The 23824-nt window shown below is 43.1% G+C and overlaps 1 protein-coding gene across 5 annotated transcripts in view; it reads right to left on the reverse strand.

The window, feature by feature from the left end:
• Positions 1-345: 345 nt before the first annotated feature.
• The window catches only part of LOC140731555 (uncharacterized), a 37464-nt gene continuing 13985 nt past the window's right edge, over positions 346-23824 (reverse strand). The window contains exons 1-4 of one of the 5 annotated variants that reach the window (XR_012099866.1): positions 19938-19974; positions 9476-12101; positions 5536-5656; positions 346-1160 (exon numbers count right to left, since the gene is read on the reverse strand). Coding sequence is in view for 2 of the 5 variants with exons in the window: in XM_073053054.1 (XP_072909155.1) it covers positions 10489-11694 (1206 nt within the window). In the remaining 3 variants the exon portion in view is untranslated. Of the gene's footprint in view, positions 1161-5535; positions 5657-6049; positions 12102-19937; positions 19975-23824 lie in introns of those variants that run through there. The other 4 variants (XR_012099865.1, XR_012099867.1, XM_073053054.1 and 1 more) reach the window with 4 other exon arrangements.

Genomic DNA, 23824 nt, shown 5'->3' on the forward strand with positions numbered 1-23824 from the left:
AAAGTCAGTCCCCCTTCTAGATTTAAACACCTCTTTTGGCAGACTATCGGAATACTCAATTAATTAGACAAAAAGTGACTTTGTGCCCTTCTCCAACACCTACACACGGGGTTTTTTGGAAAGTGTCCCGTTCAAAGTAGTTAAAGATCACTTTACCTAGCTTGGCTTGGCAATCCCCAAAGATGCTAAATTAATATTTAAATTAAACTTTGCGGAGTTTATCTCAAAACTTAAACAGAATATAGTGTTATGTACCCCATAACTGGGTCACTTACCAGCAAAGATAGAGAGGTCCGTTGAAGTCTGAAGGTACTATTTTTAAAAGTATTTATTGATAAAGGGGCACAAAAATAAGATTAATGCAAACATACAGATAATATACGTCGTCAATACTAAATCTAAAAGTGCGGGTATAATAATAATCAATAAGAAATAGCTCTATCGTTGTCTTGGGGATAATGTATTGTCCGATGGAAATATAACAGTCACTGTTAGTTCGTTCAAGCTGCAGCGTTTTGGGTTTAAGAGAGAGACTGTTTAAACTTGCCCAGGTCTTTTATGATGCCAATCCTTTGAGTCGGGGGAGTTGGTTTCCCCGTTGCTAGCTAAAAGCCGTTTTCCGTGGTACCAGCCACCAGTCCCAGGCAATGGAACTGAACGCATGTGGCCTCCTTCAAATGGCTTCCCGCTATTACGGGATCGCTAGCGTTTCTTCTGGTGCGTCTGAGACCCTCTTTTATCCTGACTCGCAGGGTCGTAGATGTCAATCAGGTTGGGGTGATGCAATCTCTCCCTCAATCAGCCCACTTTGCCTGAGGGCGTTCACGTAGCATAGTATCTCAATCCACAAATTTGTCTCCAAGAGACAATGGCCATGTCCCGTAGCTTTACATCGCCGGGGAACGAGACATTCCGCACGTCTCTCTCTCATTTCCTGGGCCCCCTGACCCAACCCAACAGTGATCTTGCGATTCTCACAAAGGAGGGGGCTGCAGGCATAACAATAGAAAGTTGGAAAACCCTACCTCTGTCCATGATTGGTCGTATAAATTCAGTTAAAATGGTTTCCCTTCCTAGGTTTCTCTATCTTTGTCAAAATCTCCCCATTTTCTTACATCAGCCTTCTTTAAAGAATTGGACTCCATAATTTTGTCTTGTACCTGGAATTATAAGAATCACAGGATTTTGAAAATTCATTTGCAAAAGCCCAGGTTTGAAGGAGGGGTGGGATTACCTGCATTTAGACACTGTTATTGGGCTGTCATTGCTAGGGCTTTAATGTTTTGGCAACAGAGGACTCCGGATAACTTAGTTCCTCGGGCTTCCTTGTGGCTATGTATGGAGTCTAACTCTGTTGTCAATTCCTCCTTGCCAGCCATGCAGTTCTCTAAGCTAGAAAAGCCTGGGACTTCAAAAAGTTTGAGTTTTGTTTTGAAAAATTCTGTCAGAATTCCAAATCAGATTAGGAATGTTCTAAATCTACCAGAGACCTCTGTACAAACACCAATCTGTTTCAATCACTCCCTTCTACCCTCATGGTCAGATAAAACCTACCATGCTTGGAGGGAGAAGGGTCTAGTTACTATTGGAGACCTGTACATAGAGGGACAGTTTCCAACATTTAGTCTGCAGAAAGAGAAATTTGTGCTGCCTCATTCACACTTTTCTCATTACTTAGAAATTAGACATTACATTCAATCGAAGATTTGTAATTTTGAAATCCTTCCAGGGAAGCATTTTTTTTATATTTTAAAGAACCCTCCTGACTCCAAGCATCTCGTTTCTGAGTTTGTATGTTTGTTTGATGATCACACTGTAGCGTCTACTGTGAAGATTAGAGATGCCTGGAGAGAGGATTTGGGCATTGAATTATCTGAAGCTGCCTGGGACAAGAGTTTGTCTATGATATTGGCTTGTTCTTGTTATGTGTGCTGAACAAACCAGATGGAAATGGGGTCCAGAGCTACACCCCCACCCCCCAGGAACTATGCTGCTAATGAGAGACAGATGAAGAACAGAGGTAGAGGCATCTGCTACAGATAAGAGAGAGACAGAGACGACTGATTTATGTATTATGGCTTCTTCACTGATTATTTACCTTTTGCTACAAGGACACTTCTTTGCTCGTTAACATTCTTGCTGAGACAGCAGGGAGTGGACTAATTTGATGGACATGTGGAGTTGATGGATAGCTGATACCCCATCAGTGGGGATAAAAGTCGGGTCTGGGGAGACACCCTCAGACACACCAGTGGACACTGAAAGAGTGTTGTGCACCCACAGGAAGGTGGGGGCCTGGAGGATCTGTTCAGGAGAATCAGTCTGGAGCACGGTGGATGAAGGCAGACCGGTGGGGACTTGTGTGTGTGTCCACCCTTGTCTGGGTGACGAGTCCCTCACTGAAGAACGGTCTAGCCTGGAACAGAAGGGTCATAACCGATGACCCCAATGGTTTAACGGAACAAGAAGATGCCGGAAGGTTTGCCTGCTGCAGCTGTTCATCTCTTACTCGCTCTCTCTGTCTCCAACATTGCAACATAACAACTACCTCAGCACGAACTGAGCTGAACTCTATATTCTCTTATGACAATTCATTTACCCCTAGACTTTGAAAGAGCTTGTTTTTTACTGTTGATTATTACTCCTACACTACTGTTTTTATTATTGCTAACCTGTTTTATATGTATATTGGCATTTTTGATACTGTATTGTTTAGTTTACTAATAAACACCTTTAGTTACAGTACCACCAGACTCCAATGTATCATTCCATTTCTGCTGGTCTGTTAACCCAATTACGGGGTACGTACACTCTGTTTACAGCAGACACCAACTGATCCAGTTTAAAGTTGTTCAACATCTCCACTACTCTAAACTTACATTGCACAGGATTTACCCTTCTGTCTCGCCAATGTGTGATAGATGCCAAGGGATGGAGGCCACGTTGTCACACACCTTTTGGTTTTGCCCATTGCTGACTGGATTTTGGTCCAAAATATTCCACTGGTAGTCAAAGGCCTATAAAAGATCCTTCCCCTTGGAAGCTGATCTCGCCATCTTTAGCTGCTCGCAATCTATTTGTTTCTCTACAGCCATACACCAGTCTCTGATGTTGGGGATGACTTATCTTGAGGGAATGGTAATCACCCTCTCCCCCTTCCTTTCGGAGATGGATGGCTGATATGATCTCAGTCATACAGATGAAGAAACTTAGGTTCCTGAGAACCAATTCAATTAAAAAAATTTCGCTATCTGGGATCCATTTCTTGCCTACCTGGACGAGGCTGGGGGCAGATGAACAATTCCACCCCCCCAGCTGATTTCTCACAGACCTCAATTGCGATTTAATGTTTAGTATTTTTGAGCACTTTGTACAATAGGCATCCCTCTAATGTGATGTGCTCTTTTTTGGCTTATTTCATTTTTACATGTTTCTGAGCTGGTATGTTCCTGTTGATTTCATTGGTGTTTTTTTTTTTTGAAAATTTTGAAAATAAAGAAATAAAAAAAATCCAACAGGCAACTAAACAAAAGCTATAAGAAGGAGAAAGGTGAAATATGAGGCCAAACTAGACAATAATATATATTAGTTATAAAAAAAATGCGAAAGGGATGCGATATTGGACCACTGAAAGATGGGGTAGAAATGGGGAGGAGATGGTAAATGAACTTGATAGCTCCTTTGCATCCATCTTCTCTGTGGAAGGCACTAGCAGTGTGCCAGAGATCTGTGAGTATCAAGGAGCAGGAGTGAGTGTCATTGCTATTACAAAGGAAAAAGTGCTAGGCAAACTCAGGTTCTTAAAGTGGATAAGTCACCTGGACCAGATGGACTTCATCCCAGCGTCTTGAGCGAGGTTTGCTGAAGAGATAACAGATGCATTGGTCATGACCTGTCAAGAATCACTTGATCCTCATGGTCCCGGAGGACAGGAAGATTGCAAATGTCAGTCCACTCTTTGAGAAGGGAGGAAGGCAAAAGAAAGCAAATTAAAGTCCAGTTAGCCTAACTTCAGTGGCTGGGGAAATGTTGGAGTCTATTATAACATAAGAGGTTTTGGGATATTAGGAAACTAATGATAAAATACGTCAAAGCTTGTGGACAGGGAAACCTTGCCTGACAAATCTGTTACAGTTCTTCGAGGAAGTCACAAGCAGGATGGACAAACGAGAGGCAGTCGAAATCATTTACTTGGATTTTCAGAAGGCATCTGATAAGGTGTCACACATGAGACTGCTTAACAGGATAAAAATCAGAAGAAATACTGGTATGGATAGAGGAATGGCTGACAGCCAAGAGGCAGCGAGTGGGAATAAAAGGAGCCTTTTCTAGTTGGCTAGCAGTGACTAGTGGTCTTCAGGGTCAGTATAAGATCCGCTACTTTTCACATTATTTGTCAATGATTTGGATAATGGAATTGATGGCTTTGCGGATGATACAAAGATAGGTGGAGGCGTTGGTAGTGCTGAGGAAGTAATGTGATTGCAACAGGACACAGACAAATTTGAAGAATGGGCAAAAAAGTGGCAGATGGAATACAACATTGGGAAATGTATGATAATGCATTTTAGCAAAAGGAACAATAGTGAACTATTATCTGATTGTGGAGAAGGTTCAAACAACAGAAATACAGAAGGAAATATGCGTCGTCGGGCAAGACTCCCAGAAGGTTAATTTACAGATTAAGTCTGGTAAAGAAGGCAAATGCAATGCTGGCATTAATTCAGAGTGAAGAGGAATATATAAGCAAGGAGATAATGCTGATACAGTACTTTATAAGACACTACTTAGGCCGCACTTTGAGTATTTGGGACCCATATCTCAGAAAAACGTGTGTTGTCATTGGAGAGAGTCCAGTGAAGAAGCTGATTCCGGGAATGAAGAGGTTAAGGTATCAGGTGCGTTTTACAGCCTTGGGCCTGTACTCCTGCACTGACCTATGTTTAATAAATGTGGGTGTTGGGGGGTAAATCTCAACTGCAACACACTGATTGTGGAAAGGTCTAGATAGGGTGGATGAGGAGAGGACTTTTCATATGATGGGGGTAGCAATAACAGAGGGCACATCCTCAAAACTGAGGAGCGACCTTTTAGAGTAGTTAAGGGGGATTTTATTTAGTCAGAGAGCAGTGAATCTGTGGAATTCTCTGACACAGACGGCGGTGGGGGCCAAGTCTGCGGGTACATTTAAGGCAGAAGCTAATAGTTTGCTGATCAGTCAGGGCATTACGGGATATACCAAGGTGGCAGGTGCATGGGGTTGAGTGAGAACCGGGATCAGCCATGATAGAACGGCGGAGCAGATATGATGGGGCTGAATGGCCTAATTCTGCTCCTGTCTTATGGTCTTATATTGCTAGTCTCCTACACAGTGAAGATTGACACAAAATACTTATTACATTCGGCCACTGTTTCTTTGCTCTATTACTAACTCACCAGTATCATCTTCCAGCAGTACAATATCAACTCTTGCCGCTCTTTGACTCTTTATATATCTGAACAACTCTTGATACTTGATATTATCGGCTCACTTACCTTAATTTTTCATCATGTCTCTCCTGTGTGTTTTTTAGTTGTCTCCTGATGGTTATGTAAAACCTTTCAAATCCTCCAACTTCCAACTATTTTCTTGCTTCTTGATATGACCCCGCTTTTGCTTTTATCAAAAACAGGAGAAAATTAGTGGATGCTAGAAATCCAAGCAACACATACACAAAATGCTGGAAGAACCTAAGAGGCCAGGCAGCATAAATGGAAAATAGTAAACAGTCGGCGTTTTGGTAATCAAGATAACTACACACAAAGTGCTGGAGGAGCTCAGTATGTCAGGCAGCATCTATGGATGGGAATCAACATTTCGGGCCAAGAGCCTTCATCAGGACTCTTGATACCCACGTATCAGGAATATCAACAAGCAAGGAAAATAGAAAGTAGTATGAAATAAGGAAAACCTTTGACAAAAATTTAGTTCAAGGCTTAAAAAAACCTGCCAAACAAGAGCTCAATAGTTAACAAATACAACAAAGGCAATAAACACTTTCATCAATACTGACATTCACCATTTTTTAATAAAAATATCTTGGCCCCATTTCAATCAGTAAAATTTTCTAAGATAAATGAGAACTTTAGAAAACTTTAGAACATACTATTTACATTCAAACCCTACCTTGGACCAGCTTGGACAGAAGGAGGAAGAGAAATAACACACATGAAAAAAAAATCACAACAGTCAGATAAAACTTCTTCCTTCCAGTATCTTTCAAGGCTTGGACATGTCCAAAACATGTGAATTAATGAAGCTTCTCCATTACTGTATTACATCTTCAACAGAAAGGGGATATATCCGAATAAAATCGAGATAGCTTATCTTTAGACATGTGAGCCCTATGAATCACTTTAAATTGTAAAAGGGAGTGACAGGCACATAATGATTAAGTGTTAACCAATTTTAAAATTTCATTCCAAGTTTCCTAAGAAATTGAAGTCTGTAAATCTTGTTCCCAAAGATTTTTAATTTTGTCTACAGGAACGTTTCTCATTCCTAGCAACATACCATAAATATTGGATATTGAACCATTATAAAAAGGTTTAAAATTAAAAATTACATCTAATAAGTCCTTATCAGAAATTGTAGGAAATGTATATGGTTGAGAAGGCAGAAAGTCTCTAATTTGTAAATAACGAAAAAAAATGAGTTTTGGGTAAACTATATTTAGCCGACATTTGCTCAAACAAAAGAAGAAGACTTCTTCCAACAAACAAATCCTGGAATCATTTAATACCCAATCTATCCTGTTTTTATTCCTAATTCATTTTTTCATATGCAAAAACAAACATTCTCAACTAAATAAAGTTCATCTTCAAAAATCTAAAAAGAATAGAGGTTTAGCTTTACCAAATTTTAGGTTTTATTATCGGGCAGTCAATATACAAAATCTTATGTTTTGGGCATATTATATTAACCGTGAGGAATGTCCAATATGGGTTTCTTTAGAAGCTAACTCTGTCAATAAATTTTCTATTATTTCTCTTCTCGGATCCTCACTCCCTTTATCTTTAAGTAAACTAACTGAAAATTTGGTAGCTAAACATATTTTGAGGATCTGGGTACAATTTAGGAAATTCTTTGGTCTATGGAGATTTTCTTTATCTAGTCCTATTTGTTCTAAATATTTTTTTTTTAAATCTTCATTGACCAATTCAGTTTTTAAAGAATGGGACAGATAAAACTTTGAAGTATACATTTTCATCAAAAATGAACAGGATTCAGCACTCCATGTGTGTATATGCAATCGTGATAAGAAATACAGACCAGAAAACTTGAATGAGAGGCCAACTCATAAAAATGAATCATCACTATGGAAGAAAACATTAACCAGTGGAATGAGTGTGACCCTCCATGGGAGAAATCCCAACGATCTGAGGAGACGAGATGTCAACAAGGAAGCATCGAGCTCCTGACAGAGAGTTGGAGACCTCTTCCCAGAAACAGAGGGGTTCCTTACAGAAATACAGGACAAGGTGGTTAACCAAAGGGAAAAAAAAACTGAAAATACATGAAATACAGACAAACAAGGCAGTAAGTGCAGAAAATGGCAAGAGAAACTAGACACAATCCAACACATTCCAGGATCCTGCAGCAGTTGAACTCAATCTGATTACTTACAAAGGTACAATCAAGTGGCAAATATCATTCACCAAACTCTTGCTTTAAAATACCAACTCATGAATGCCCTCCATTACTTCATCAAGGTACCATAAATTCAAGCCTGATCCAGTTTGAGAGTCAAAATCTTACAAATTATACCTTAATCAATAGACAATAGGTGCAGAAGTAGACCATTCAGCCCTTCGAGCCTGCACCGCCATTTTGAGATCATGGCTGATCATCTACTACCAATACCCAGTTCCTGCCCTGTCCCCATATCCCTTGATTCCCCTATCCATAAGATAACTATCTAGCTCCTTCTTGAAAGCATCCAGAGAATTGGCCTCCACTACCTTCCGAGGCAGTGCATTCCAGACCCCCACAACTCTCTGGGAGAAGAAGTTTTTCCTTAACTCTGTCCTAAATGACCTACCCCTTATTCTCAAACCATGCCCTCTGATACTGGACTCTCCCAGCATCTGGAACATATTTCCTGCCTCTAACTTGTCCAATCCCTTAATAATCTTATATGTTTCAACCAGATCCCCTCTCAATCTCAATTCCAGCGTGTACATGCCCAGTCTCTCTAACCTCTCTGCATAAGACAGTCCAGACATCCCAGGAATTAACCTCGTGAATCTACGCTGCACTTCCTCTACAGCCAAGATGTCCTTCCTTAACCCTGGAGACCAAAACTGTACACAATACTCCAGGTGTGGTCTCACCAGGGCTCTGTACAAATGCAAGAGGATTTCCTTGCTCTTGTACTCAATTCCCTTTGTAATAAAGGCCAACATTCCATTAGCCTTCTTTACTGCCTGCTGCACTTGCTCATTCACCTTCAGTGACTGATGAACAAGGACTCCTAGATCTCTTTGTATTTCTCCCTTACCTAACTCTACACCGTTCAGATAATAATCTGCCTTCCTGTTCTTACTCCCAAAGTGGATAACCTCACACTTATTCACATTAAACGTCATCTGCCAAGTATCTGCCCACTCACCCAGCCTATCCAAGTCACCCTGAATTCTCCTAACATCCTCATCACATGTCACACTGCCACCCAGCTTAGTATCATCAGCAAATTTGCTGATGTTATTTTCTATGCCTTCATCCAAATCGTTAACGTAAATGGTAAACAGCTGTGGTCCCAATACCGAGCCCTGTGGCACCCCACTAGTCACCACCTGCCATTCCGAGAAACACCCATTCACCGCTACCCTTTGCTTTCTATCTGCCAACCAGTTTTCTATCCATGTCAATGCCTTCCCCCCGATGCCCTGAGCTTTGATTTTACCCACCAATCTTCTATGTGGGACCTTATCAAATGCCTTCTGAAAATCGAGGTACACTACATCCACTGGATCAATACATTATTTCAGATAGGACAATCCATAATAACCATCTGGATATAATATTACAGGATAAACAAACAGGAACAACTCCATCAATAGATAAAACCATTCCCAACACACACATGTTCCTTGACCAGTGGAGCCCCTCACCATAGGTATTGTTTGTGTCGTCCAACAACCGAAAGATTTTCTCTGCCAATCAGCTTCCAAATGTTGCTACTCTGTCATTTGTTGCCATGCCCCACTGCCGATTCCCTTCCCATCATACGTTTTAACCTCAACCATCGTCCAGAGCCCCAAACACCCCAGACCCGCCTCTGGTTTCTGACCCTGCTCCACTGAACATCCTACTAATGGTTTCCCATTCTGCTTTCAGTCTTTTAGAGGACAGGGGTGTTCTCTAACAACCCTTTAGAAGCAAGGAAAATGACCCATAATGTGGAAATGAGTCGTGATTAAGGAGGTTAACTACCAATGTCATTCTTCCTCAGCCCAGAGATTTGAGGGGCGAAGAACATCTCAGACAGAACTGCAGTCAGCTCAACTTCTTCAGTCTGCAGAAAATTCAAGGGAGACCTCTTCACCCAGTGACTGTTTGGAACCCATCACCACAGGGAGAGCGAGAGATGAAAAAACAGTGGAAGCTTTAAATGAACTGCCATTGAACAGAATCACTGGTAAGGTCCAGCTGGCCTGAGTTGACTCTTATTAAACTCCAGTCCCATTAAAGGTGAATTTGCAGCAGAAGAAACTCCTTCCATGCCAGTGACCAGGGTGCAGAACTGGGTGTGGTGAGCAGCAGCAATAATTGCAGATTTCAGCACTGACAGTCACTCTCAAAATTATATTCAGCAACGGTGATGGACAGATATCTAGCATGCAGCTTATTGAAACTTTCTCCCCACTATGAACCCAGTACTGTGTCACAAGTATAACATGCTGTAAGGTTTCATTGCTCATGTAATGGCCTTCCTACAATGTTTCACTGCTGAGGTAATGGTTTCTCTGTAGCAGCAATGCTTAGGTTACAACTAGAGATAACAGAGTTTTGGAGTTCGGGGCTATCCAATGACAGAAATGTTCTTTCTTGTGAGTTCTGAAGAGAGAGTTTTGTGGTCTTTTGCCGGGGAGAGATGAGAAGATGTGAATAGAGAGAATGGGCCCTTTTTCTTTGCTTTTCTTTACTAACCCTATAGTCAAAGTAAGAATTATAAAGCTCAATCGTTTAATCACATATTGTGTACTGTTTGTTATTTCGGGGTACTGATTTCTAACGGGACAAATCGCACAGCATCGACCCAAACGAGATTTCTTAAGTTTGGCCGGGCTGGAGGGTCTATCACACCCTATATTAGATGACTGAGTGAATCGCTTCCCACATTTACAGCAGGTGAACGACCACTCCCCTGTGTGAAGTCAATGATGCACAATTGGTGGAGATGGCTGAGAGAATCTCTTCCCAAAGTCTGAGCCGGCGATCGTCCTCTACCCAGTGTGAACTCGCTGGTGTTTCAGTAGAAGATATGATCGTGTGAATGCCTTTCCACATTCACAGCAGGTGAACGGCCTCTCCCCAGTGTGAACTCGCTGGTGTGCCTGTAGATGAGATGACCGAGTGAATCCCTTTCCACATTCATAGCAGGTGAACGGCCTCTCCCCAGTGTGAACTCGCTGGTGTATCTGTAGATGAGATGACCGAGCAAATCCTTTCCCACATTCACAGCAGGTGAATGGCCTCTCCCCAGTGTGAACTCGCTGGTGTGCCAATAGGGTGGAAGATTGAGCGAATGCCTTTCCACAGTCTGAGCAGGTGAATGGCTTCTCTCCAGTGTGAACTCGCTGGTGACTCTGTAGTGAGGATAACTGACTGAATCCCTTCTCACAAACTGAGCAGGTGAACGGCTTCTCCCCAGTGTGAACTCGCTGGTGTCTCTGCAGATGAGATGACCGAGTGAATCCTTTCCCACAGTCTGAGCAGGTGAACGGCCACTCCTCCGTGTGAACCTGCTGGTGTGCCAGCAGAGCAGATGACCGAGTAAATCCCTTTCCACAGTCTGAGCAGGTGAAAGGCCACTCCCCAGTGTGAACTGACTGGTGTGCCAGTAGTTCAAACGACTGAGTGAATCCTTTCCCACAATCTGAGCAGGTGAACCGCCACTCCCCAGTGTGAACTGACCGGTGTGCCAATAGGGTGGATGACTGAGCGAATCCCTTTCCACAGTCTGAGCAGGTGAACGGCCGCTCCCCAGTGTGAACTCGCTGGTGTCTCTGTAGGTGGGATGAGCAAGTGAATCCCTTCCCACAGTCTGAGCAGGTGAACGGCTTCTCCCCAGTGTGAACTCGCTGGTGTCTCTGTAGGGTGGATGACTGAGTGAATGTCTGCCAACAGACTGAGCAGGTGAACGGCTTCTCCCCAGTATGAACTCGCTGATGTCTCTGAAGGGTGGAAGAGTGAGTGAATCTCTTCCCACAGATTGAGCAAGTGAACGGCTTCTCCCCAGTGTGAACTGACTGATGACTTAGTAGGTCAGATGACCGAGTGAATCCCTTCCCACAGTCTGAGCAGGTGAACGGCCGCTCCCCAGTGTGAATTGACTGGTGTCTCAGTAGCTGAGATGATTTAGTGAATCCCTTCCCACAGTCTGAGCAGGTGAATGGCTTCTCCCCAGTGTGAACTTGCTGCTGAGCCATTAGGTCAGATGACCGAGTGAATCCTTCCCCACAAGTTCAGCAGATGACCAGCCTCTGCCCAGTGTAAAGTGACTGGTGTCAACAGGTGAGAAAACCGACTGAATCCCTTCTCACCCACAGAACAGGTGAATGGCCTTGTCCCAGTGTGATCTTGCTGATGTACCTTCAGTTGAGATGACCGAGTGAATCCATTCCCACTGTCTGAGCAGGTGAATGGCCTCTCCCCTGCGTAAAATGACCGGGCATGCCAGTCAGTCAGGTGACAGAGTGAATTCCTCCCCACAGTCTGAGCAGGAAGGATGGTTGATTGAATCCCTTGCTCCACTTCTTAAATATCTGGACAGAGAAAGCAAAACAGGCGTGTTGTGTTTGAGATTCCAGTAGACAAATTCCTTGTCATTTTTAACCTGTAAAAAGATTTACAAAATCCATCAATGGGTAAAAGACAACATTTCAAATGAGATCACTTTAGTTGCCAAGGTGTGATCTGACGTCACACTGTTAAAGTGAGGTTCAACCCAAGTTGGAGAGAGAAATTATCTTCTAACTGGGCATAGTGCTGGTATCCGGAATGACCCTCAAACTCTCTGATGCTCCTCCTGTCTCTGTAAGAATGCGGCATTTCTGTCATCTCCAATCTGTGACCTGGCTCAGTTTGACTCTCTCCATTGGTATTATTCCCTGTTCCCACTGAGCTGTATGGGTGCCTGGCTCCATAGTAACTGAAACACTCTAGTGCAAATAGCCTTTGTTAACGTGCAGCTGGGATTTTCTTTTATGTACCATTAATTTAAAATGCCACAGTTTTAATGCCATGTAAATATCTCCTACTTAGATGTATAGTTCATCTGCATAGCTGTTAAAAAGAATTAGAGTGAATATTAGTATTATTTAAGGTTCTTGTCACAGTCATGGAAAAGTACAACACAGAAACAGACCCTTTGGCCCATCTAGTTGGTGCTGAGCTATTTACACTTTATACTCCTGTACCTCTACCATCCAGGTACCTATACAACCCTCTTAAATGTTGTGCTGTCTGCTCATTCCAAACCTGGATGACCATCTGTGTGAAGAACTTTCCCCTCATGTTCCCCTTAGAGTTTCACCTTTCATCCTTAACCCATTGCCTCTGGTTGTAGTCTCACCCCATCTCAGTGGTAAAAGCCAGCTTGCATTTACCCTATAATTTACCCTCATAATTGTGGTATACCTCCATCAATTCTCCCCTCAATCTTCTACATTCCAAGGAATAAAGCCCTGACCTGTTCAAACTCTCCTTATAACCCAGTCCTCCAGACCTGGCAACATCCTTGTGAATTTTCTCTCAACTCTTTCAACCTCTTTTACATCTTTCCTGTAGGTAGGTGACCAAAACCGCACACAATACTGCAAAATAGGCCTCATCGATGTCTTGTACAAAGTCAACATAACATCCATCTCCTGTACTCAGTACTTTGGTTTATGAAGGCCAATGTGCCAAAATCTTTCTTCCCGTCCCTATTGAACTGTGACACCACTTTCAGTGAAATACAGACCTGTATTCCCAGATCCCTTTCTACTACAACACTCCTCCATGCCCAACCAGTCACTGTGTAAGACCCACCCTGGTAGGTCCTACCAAAGTGCAACACCTCACACTTGTCTGCATTAAATTCCATTTTCCATTTCTCAACCCATTTTCCCAGCGGGTCCAGATCACACTGCAAGCCAAGATAGTCTTGCTCGCTGTCCACTACACCACCAGTCCTGGTGTCATCCACGAATTTCCTGATCCAGTTAACCACACTATCATCAAGATTGCTGATATAGATGACAAACAACAACAGATCCATCACTGATCCCTATGGCAACCACTGGACACAGGCCTCCGGTCAGAGAGGCAACCATCTGATACCACACTCTGGCTTCTCCCAAAGCCAATGTCTCATCCAATTTACTAGCTCATCTTGAATGCTGAATGACTGATCCTTCTTGACCAACCTCCTATATGAGACTTTGTCAAGTGCCTTGCTGAAGTCCATGTAGACAACATCCACTAACTTACCTTCATCCACGTTCCTGAGAACTTCAATGAGAAATTCTGTAAGATTGGTTAGATATGACCCACCATGCACAAAGCCATGCTGTCTATCCTTAATTAGTCCACATCTATCCAAATACTTATATATCCAGTTCCTGCACATACACTCCAAGAACTTTGCCACTACTGATGTCAAGCTCACTGAACTATAATTTCCTAGTTTATTTTTAGAGACTTTCTTTAACAGCGGAACAACATTGGCTGTCCTCCAATCCTCCAGTACCTCACCTGTCACTAGGGATGATTTAAATATCTGTGCTTGGGCCCCGACAATTTCTGCACTTGTCTTCCGCAGGGTCCTAGGGAGCAACTTGTCAGGCCCTGGGGATTTATCCACGTTAATTTGCCTTAAGACAGCAAACACCTCCACCTCTGTAACCTGTACAGGGTCCATGAAGTTGATGCTGCTTTGCCTCACTTCCATAGACTGTGTCTAACTCCTGAGTAAATACAGATGCAAAAATATATTTAAAATCTGCCCCATCTATTTTGTCTTCAGTATGGATTACCAATCTAATCTTCTAGAGGACAGATTTCGTCACTTGCAGTCTTTTTGCTCTTAACACATCTGCAGAATCCCATTCGGCTTCACCTTGTCTGCTGGGGCAACCTTAAGCCTTCTTTGTCTTTCATAAATGTTCACTTGAATTTCCTATACTTCGTAACTACCTCATTTGTTTCTATCTGCCTGTACCTGGTATGCACCTCCTTGTTTGTAAATTTAGTCAGCTCCATCTTGGGTACAAGCCTACAAAGTACAAGTGTCCCCTGCTTTCTGAACGTTCGCTTTACGACATTTTGCTTTTACAAAAGACATACATTAGTACCTGTTTTCACTAACTGAAAGAGGATTTTTTTGCGGAAAAAGACGCCCGCTTTAAACTTCTGTTTACCCTGAGAAAGACTACCATGACCATGAAGCCTCGTCCATTCAAATTGGGGCCTCGTCTTGAGATTTGATACCAAATTGGGGGGCCAGTGAACCGGGCTATAAGTCCATTATTTGTTCTGGTTGCGTAGGTAGCCAGACGGGAAACCAGCAAAGATGGATGTAGACAAATTTATACAAAACCCGACTTTGAAGGCGCTAGAGAGTGCCAAAAAGACGGACTTGGTGAATATTGCAAAAGGTTTAAATCTCACAGAGGTGAAGTTGTCAATGAAAAAGTGGGCAGAAGGGTGCAAGGTTGCCCATGTCCCCCTCCCCTGGGAGAATTACAAACCGTTACTGTGGCCAGGCTGTTAATGAGAGAGAAAGAGATGGAACAAAACATACTGGGACTGGAACATTTGCTTCAGACAAGGGCGAGATAACACCGGGGGAGAGAGACCATATTATGACTCCTGTAAGACTCATGGCTCCGGAGAGGGCTGTTTACTTGGTACTATTCTGTTCATTAAAATTCCTCAGTGGACAGCCGGAGTGGGCTGGTTTGATGGGCTAAGCCATTCAAAACTGATTGACACCTGAGACCCCGTGAGTAGGGATAAAAGTGAGGTTCGGGTAGACACCCCTCAGACGCACCAGGAGACACACTAGTGAGCACTGCTTAAGTGTTGGAACCCACGAGAAAGTGTGGGGCATCGGAGACCGAACGAAGGATCGGTCAATTTTTACTCACAGTGTTTATAGCAAGGCCGGTGGGGGCTTGTGTGTGTGTCCACCCTTGCCTGGGTGACGAGTCCACCATAGAAGAACGGTCTAGCTAAAGGACAGAGGGGTCATACCTGAATGGCCACAACAACACATCGATGGATCAAGATCGTAAAGGAAGGTTTGACTGGCTGTCACTGTTTGATCTCTCTCTCTCTCTCTCTCTCTCCAACAATTACAACACATCGACCAACAACTACCTCAGCCTGTATGAACTGAACTGAACTTTATACTCACATATGACAATTCATTATCCCCTAGACAATGATAGAGCTTGTTTATTATTGATTATTATTATACCCACACTTCTAGGTTTAGTATTGCTAACGTGTATTATCTGTATATTGGCATTGTTGATATTGATTTGTATATTTTTACTAATAAACACTGTTTTGAAAATAGTACCAGACTCCAATGGACACTTCTATCTTTGCTGGTAAGACACCCAGTTACGGGGTACGTAACAAAGACCATGACCATGTGTACGCATGTGTGTACGTGAGCATGCGTGTACCTGCCGATTGTTTTTCTACAAATCAGTTTTGGCTCGATTTTCCCAATTATGGTAAGTGAAACTACACTGTACATACATTATTTCTACTTTATATAGACTGTGTAGTTATCATATCATTCCTGCTTTTATGTTCATGTTATTTTAGGTTTTATGTGCTATTCGGTATGATTTGGTAGGTTATTTTTTGGGTCTGGGAATGCTCAGAAATTTTCCCATATAAATTAATGGTAATTGCTTCTTTGCTTTACATCATTTCGGCTTACGAACGGTTTCATAAGAACACTCTACCTTTAGCGGGGGAAACCTGTACTCAAGACATCTTTAGGGAACAGTGTCTCAGAAAGACATTATTGAAGAGCTCCAGCACCCAGGGCATGCCCTTTTCTCACTGTTACCATCAGGTAGGAGGTATAGAAGCCTGAAGGCACACACTCAGCAATTCAGGAACAGCTTCTTCCCCTCCGCTGCCTGATTCCTAAATGGACATTGAACCCCTGGACAGTACCTCACTTTTTTAATGTACATTATTTCTGCTTTTTAGCAAAAGATTTTATATATATATATATATTCGATAAAGAATAATGAATATGTTTTAGTTATTTATTATTTCTTTATTATTATGAATTGGATTGAACTGCTGCTGTTAAGTTAACAAATTTCAGGATACATGTTGGTGATAATAAACTCGATTCTGATTCTGAGTGTTTTTTGATCTGGGAGAGGAAAGCCAAAGGGATGATAGAGTACTCATTAGTTTTGGGAACAAAACATCTGTAGGTCTGAACTTACCACTATCCAGGACATTTACAAAGACAGGTGTGTAAAAGGAGTCCAAAGGATCATTGGGAACCCAAGTCATTCCAATCACAAACTGATCCAGCTGCTACCATCCGGGAAATGGTACCGCAGCAAAAAAACCAGGAACAACAGGGTCAGGAACAGCTTCTTCCACCAGGCCATCAGATTGATTAATTCATGCCAATAGTGGCACTAGCAAGCCTTACCACTAGGACATTAGTCCCCTTCTAGTTCTGTTCCCCGAACGAATCACGTATCAGCCCTTTGACTTTCCACTGTCAGGTAATACCCCCCTCCCTCCACCCCCAGCAGTGTCTAAAGTGATCCACCTGTTGTTGTGTGGGATGGCCACAAGGGTACTCTGCAATGGCTATTTAACCTCATTCCCATTCCTGACTCTCACCCAGTTTCCTGTGTTCTGCAGCTTGGGTGTAACTCACCTCTCTTCATGTCATTGCTATCTCCACCCTCCAACTCAGAGTAGATAAATCCCCAGGACCTGACAGGGTCCCTTGGACCTTTAAGGAGACTAGTGTTGAAATTGCAGGGGCTCTGGCAGATATATTTAAAACATCGGTATCTACGGGTGAGGTGCTGGAACATTGGAAGATAGCTCGTATTGTTCTGTTGTTTAAAAAAGGCTCTAAAAGTAATTCGGGAAATTATAGGTCAGTAAGTTTGATGTTGGTAGTAGGTAAATTATTGGAAGGAGTACTAAGAGATGGGATGTACAAGTATTTAGATAGACAGGGACTTATTAGGGAGAGTCAACACGGCTCTGTGCATGGTAGGTCATGTTTAACAAATCTATTAGAGTTTTTTGAGGAAGTTACCAGGTAAGTGGATGAAGGGAAGGTGGTGGATATTGTCTACGTGGACTTCAGTAAGGCCTTTGACAAGGTCCCGCATAGGAGGTTAGTTAGGAAGATTCAGTCGCTAGGTATTCACGGTCAGGTAGTAAATTGGATTAGACATTGGCTCAATGGGAGAAGCCAGAGAGTGGTAGTGGAGGATTGCTTCTCTGAGTGGAGGCCTGTGACTAGTGGTGTGCCACAGGGATCAATGCTGGGTCCATTGTTATTTGTCATCTATATCAATGATCTGGATGATATTGTGGTAAACTGGATCAGCAAATTTGCTGATGACACAAAGATTGGAGGAGTAGTGGACAGTGAAGAAGGTTTTCAAAGCTTGCTGAGGGATTTGGACCAGCTGGGAAAATGGGCTAAAAATGGCAGATGGAGTTTAGTACAGACAAGTATGAGGTATTGCACTTTGGAAGGAAAAACCAAGGTAGATCATAAAAGGTAAATGGTAGGAAACTGAAGAGTGCAGTAGAACAGAGGTATCTGGGAATACAGATACAAAATTCCCTAAAAGTGGTGTCACAGGTAGATAGGGTCGTAAAGAGAGCTTTTGGTACGTTGGCCTTTATAAATCAAAGTACCGAGTGTAAGAGTTGGAATGTTATGGTGAGGTTGTATAAGACATTGCTGAGGCCGAATTTAGGGTATTGTGTGCAGTTTTGGTTACCACAGTACAGGAAGGATATTAATAAGATTGAAAGAGTGCACAGAAGGTTTACAAGGATGTTGCCGGGACAGAGGTATATAAAATTATGATGGCTATAGATAGAGTTGATCCAAGCAGGCTTTTTCCACTGAGACTAGGAGAGAAAAAAAAACAGAGAACATGGGTTAATGGGTTAAGGGTGAAGGGGGAGAAGTTTAAAGGGAACAATAAGGGGTGCTTCTTCACACAGTGAGTGGTGGGAGTGTGGAATGAGCTGCCAGATGAAGTTGTAAATGCGGGCTCACTTTTAACATTTAAGAAAAACTTGGACAGGTATGTGGATGAGAGGTGTATGGAGGGATATGGCCCAGGTGCAGGTCAGTGGGACTAAGCAGAAAAATGGTTTGGCACAGCCAAGAAGGGCCAAAAGGCCTGTTTCTGTGCTGTAATGTTCTATGGTTCTAACTCCTGGATGATCCAGAATTCATCCATTTCCAGCTCCAACTCCTTAAAGTGCAGGATTACAAGCTGCAGCTGGATGCACATCCTGTAGGTCAGGGACACTGGAGGCCTCCCCACCTTCCCACCAATGTCCCCTCCAATTTGTAATGACCAGTGGGCAGAAAAATCTTATACCGTGCATTTTTTTTTTTGCATGGTGACAACATGTGCACTCTGAATTTTATATATACAGGTATTCATTTCAACAGCTAGCAAATCACTATCAATAAGAACTTTGATCTCCCCTGGGTTTGATTGAATTCATCTGCACTCTCACACAACCTATGTAGCAGGCCTGTAGCGGGTAATGAAGGATTTTCTCACAAGAGCTTTTACACATTGTCAATATGTGATTTGCTTGCTAAATTACACTTTAAAAAAGTCAGATTTCCAAATATCATTCCACTTCTTCCCACTTGCAAATTCTCTAGCAACTTTTGCATCGCCACGACACATACAGGTAACACCAGTTTCTGTATTGTACAGAAATATTTCCCCTGAACTCTCCCCCAGGTAACCGACGACATTGAACTCAATGATGGCAATGCCAATGAATATGAAGGGAAGGTCAGTAGTCTGTCTCATTGGAGTCTGGCACATTCATGATGTGAAAGCTACTAGTTGCCCAGGGCAAAGGTGTTTGATATTATTATATACCCAGAGAGAATGGGTCAAAACATGTTCTCACGGGTAGAAAAGTCCCGAGCAAGAGGAGATAGAACAAGCAACACACACAAAATACTGGAGGAACTCAGCAGGCCAGGCAATATCTATGGAAAAGAGTACTAATTCTGAGTTCCTCCAGCATTTTGTGTGTGTTGCTTGGATTTCCAGCAACTGCAGATTTTCTCTTGTTTGTGATTGGATGTAGAACAAAGGTGGTTTTCTCAGCTGGTGATGTAAAAGATTCTGTTCCCTTTTCCGAGTTCCTAATCCTTTCATTTAGACAGCTGGAGCTCAGTTCTGTCTGACAGATCCATCAGTTCCCATTCCCTCATCAGCCGGAAGCTCCCCGGGGCCCGTGCACAGATCGTGGGGCTGAGAGAGAGGGGCGAGAGCAGGACTGTGCCGGGATTGCGAGCCACGGTGCTCGAAATTCAAAGCAATTGTCCCTCGGTCGGCGTTCAAGCCCCCCTTCCCCTTCCCCTTCCCCCTTCCCCATCTCGCCGGAGACCCGTTATTACCTGCAGTGGCCCTCCCGAGGCCTATTGGGTATTGCGCGCAGGCGTGAAATTTGGTAACGTCACAACCCTGACGCCTGCGCATTTGATCGAAGCTACGGCGACGGCGAAATTTTTAACGCAGTTCTTTCTGGGTAATTATGGTGCCATTAAAGATTATGCAAGCACCGGTTCCATGGCCATACCTCAGTTTTTGTTTTGTGTGTATAGAAAATTCACCAGCTGTTTTAACGCAGAAAGCGGCTCACATAAACAATATACTCAATATCAACGTGCATCTAATGCCAAAGTACAATCCTCTTACAAATGTAGATATAAAACGCAAGAGATTCTGCAGTTGCTGGAAATACAGTACAGAGACGCACACACACAAAATTCTGGAGGAACTCTGCAGTTCAGGCAGCAACTAAGCAGAGGAGTGCACAGTCTGATGGGGCTCGGCTTAAACGTTGTCTATTTACTCCTCTCCACATTTGCGGCCTGATCTGTTGATTTCCTCCAGCATTTTGCAAAAATTAACCACTTTTTTTTTAAACAATCAAACTGTTTCAAAATGTTTCTGATTTTTCATTTGTAGCCACATCCTGCTGGTCTGATTCCTGTTCCTCTTCCACCTTGTAAACTCTAGGTCTCATCTCTTTCTGGAGCCCCAAAGCCCTGACACAGACAGATAACTCCTTTGCTTCTGACTCTGCTCCATCGCAGGTTCACTTGCTCGACTGCTGTCACACTTTAGAGGCACATTGCAACAACCCAGCTGTCTGAGGCACAGTCCTTTGAAATGAGTGAAAATAACTCAAAACATTGAAAAGAGCGAGGAGAAGGAGTTTAACCAACTTCACCCAGAGCCCTGAAGGACGTCAAAACCACAGTGAGCTCATCGTCTTATTCAGTCTGGAGAGAAGCATGAAGGAAATTCATGCAGGTGTATAGCGTGATGAGAGGCATTGGTCGTGTGCATAGCCAGAGGCTTTTTCCCAGAGCTGAACCGGCTAACACAAGGGGGCATAGTTTTAACCTCCTTGGAAGTAGGTACAGAGGAGATAGAAACATAGAAAACCTACAGCACAATACAGGCCCTTTGGCCCACAAATTTGTGCCGAACACGTCCCTACCTTAGGAATTACTAGGCTTAACTATAGCCTTCTATTTTACTAAGCTCCATGTTCCTATCTAAAAGCCTCATAAAAGACGCTATCGTATCCGCCTCCACCACCGTTGCCGGCAGCTCATTCCAGGCACTTACCACTCTGTGTAAAAAACTTACCCCTGACATCTCCTCTGTACCTACTCCCCAACACCTTAAACCTGTGTCCTCTTGTGGCAACCGTTTCAGCCTTGGGAAAAAGCCTCTGACTATCCACACGATCAATGCCTCTCATCATCTTGTACTCCTCTAACAGGTCACTTCTCATCCTCCTTCGCTCCAAGGAGAAAAGGCTGAGTTCACTCAACCTGTGAGTAAGGCATGCTCCCCAATCCAGGCAACATCCTTGTAAATCTCCTCTGCACCCTTTCTATGGCTTCCACATCCTTCCTGTACTAAGGCGACCAGAACTGAGCACAGTACTCCAAGTGGGGTCTGGCTAGGGTCTTATGTAGCTGCAAAATTACCTCTCAGCTCCTAAATGTAATTCCATGACTGATGAAGGCCAATACACCGTATGCCTTTTTAACAACAGAGTCAACCTGTGCAGCTGCTTTGAGCGTCCTATGGACTCAGGCCCCAAGATCCCTCTAATCCTCCACACTGCCAAGAGTTTTACCATTAATACTATATTCTGTCATCATACCTGACCTACCAAAATGAACCACTTCACACTTAGCTGAGTTGAACTCCATCTGCCACTCCTCAGCCCAGTTTTGCATCCTACCAATGTCCCACTGTAACCTCTGATGGCCCTCCACACTATACACAACACCTCCAACCTTTGTGCCATCAGCAAACTTACTCACCCATCCCTCCACTTCCTCATCCAGGTCATTTATAAAAATCACGAAGAGTAAGGGTCCCAGAACAGATCCCTGAGGCACTCCACTGGTCACCAGCCTCCATGCAGAATATGATCTGTCTATGACCACTCTTTATCTCTTGTGGGCAAGCCAGTTCTGGATCCACAAAGCAACGTCCCTTGGATCCCATGCCTCCTTACTTTCTCAATAAGCCTTGCATGGGATACCTTATCAAATGCCTTGCTGAAATCCATATACACTACATCTATTGCTGTTCCTTCATCAATATGTTTAGCCACATCCTCAGAAAATCCAATCAGAATTGTAAGGCATTACCTGCCCTTTACAAAACCATGCTGACTACTCCTGTTCATGTTATGCCTCTCCAAATGTTCATAAATCCTGCCTCTCAGGATCTTCTCCATCAACTCACCAACCACTGAGGTAAGATTCACTGGTCTATAATTTCCTGGGCTATCTCTACTGCATTTCTTGAATATATGAACAACATCCACAACCCTCCAATCCTCCGGAACCTCTCCCGACCCTATTGATAATGCAAAGATCATCGCCAGAGGCTCAGCAATCTCCTCCCTCACCTCCCTCAGTAGCCTAGGGCACATTTCGTCTGGTTCCGGCGACTTATCCAACTTCATGTGTTCCAAAAGCTGCCGCACATCCTCTTTCTTAATATCTACATGCTCAAGCACTTCCGTCTGCTGCAAGTCATCACTACAATCACTAAGATCCTTTTCCATAGTGAATACTAAAGCAAAGTATTTATTAAGTACTTCTGCTATTTCCTCCGGTTCCATACACACTTTCCCACTGTCACATTTGGTAGGCCCTATTATTTAACGTCTTTTCTTCTTGCTCTTCTCATACTTGTACAATGCCTTGGGGTTTTCCTTAATTCTGCCCGCCAAGGCCTTCTCATGGCCCCTTCTGGCTCTCCTAATTTCCTTCTTAGGCTCCTTCCTAGTAGCCTTATAATCTTCTAGATTGCTAATGTTACCTAGCTCTCTGAACCTTTTGTAAGCTTTTCTTTTTTCTTGACTAGATTTATTACAGCCTTTGTACACCACGGTTCCTGTACCCTACCATAACTTCCCTGTCTCATTGGAACCTACCTATACAGACCTTTACACAAATATCCCCTGAATATTTGTCAAATTTCTTCTGTAATTTTCCCTGAGAACATCTGTTTCCGATTTAAGCCTCCAGTTTCCTGCCTGATAGCCTAATAATTCTCCTAACTCCAATTAAACACTTTTCTAACTTGTCTGTTCCTATCACTCTCCAATGCTATTGTAAAGGAGATAGAATTATGATCACTATCTCCAAAATGCTCTCCCGCTGAGAGATCTGACATCTGACCAGGTTAATTTCCCAATACCAAATCAAGTACAGTCTCTCCTCTTGTAGGCTTATCTACATACTGTGTCAAGAAACCTTCCTGAACACACCTAACAAACTCCACCCCATCTAACCCCCTCACTCTAGGGAGATGCCAATTGATATTTGGGAAATTAAAATTTCCCATCATGACAACTCTATTATTATTACACCTTTCCAGGATCTGTTTCCCTATCTGCTCCTCGATATCCTTGTTACTATTAGGCGACCTATAAAAAACACCCAGTAAAGTTATTGACCCCTTCCTGTTCCTAACCTCCACCCACAGGGACTCCGTAGACAATCCCTCCATGGCATCCACCTTTTCTGCAGCCGTGACACTATCTCTGATCAAAGGTGCCATGCCCCACCTCTTTTGCCTCCTTCCCTGTCCTTTCTGAAACATCTAAAACCCGGCAGTTGAAGTAACCAATCCTGTCCCTGAGCCATCCAAGTCTCTGTAATGGCCACCACATCATATCTCAGTGTACTGATCCACGCTCTAATCTCATCCACCTTGTTCACAACACTCCTTGCATTAA

The sequence above is a fragment of the Hemitrygon akajei genome, chromosome 1 (genome assembly GCF_048418815.1).
Source record: "Hemitrygon akajei chromosome 1, sHemAka1.3, whole genome shotgun sequence".
In the NCBI taxonomy this organism is placed as follows: Eukaryota; Metazoa; Chordata; class Chondrichthyes; order Myliobatiformes; family Dasyatidae; genus Hemitrygon; species Hemitrygon akajei.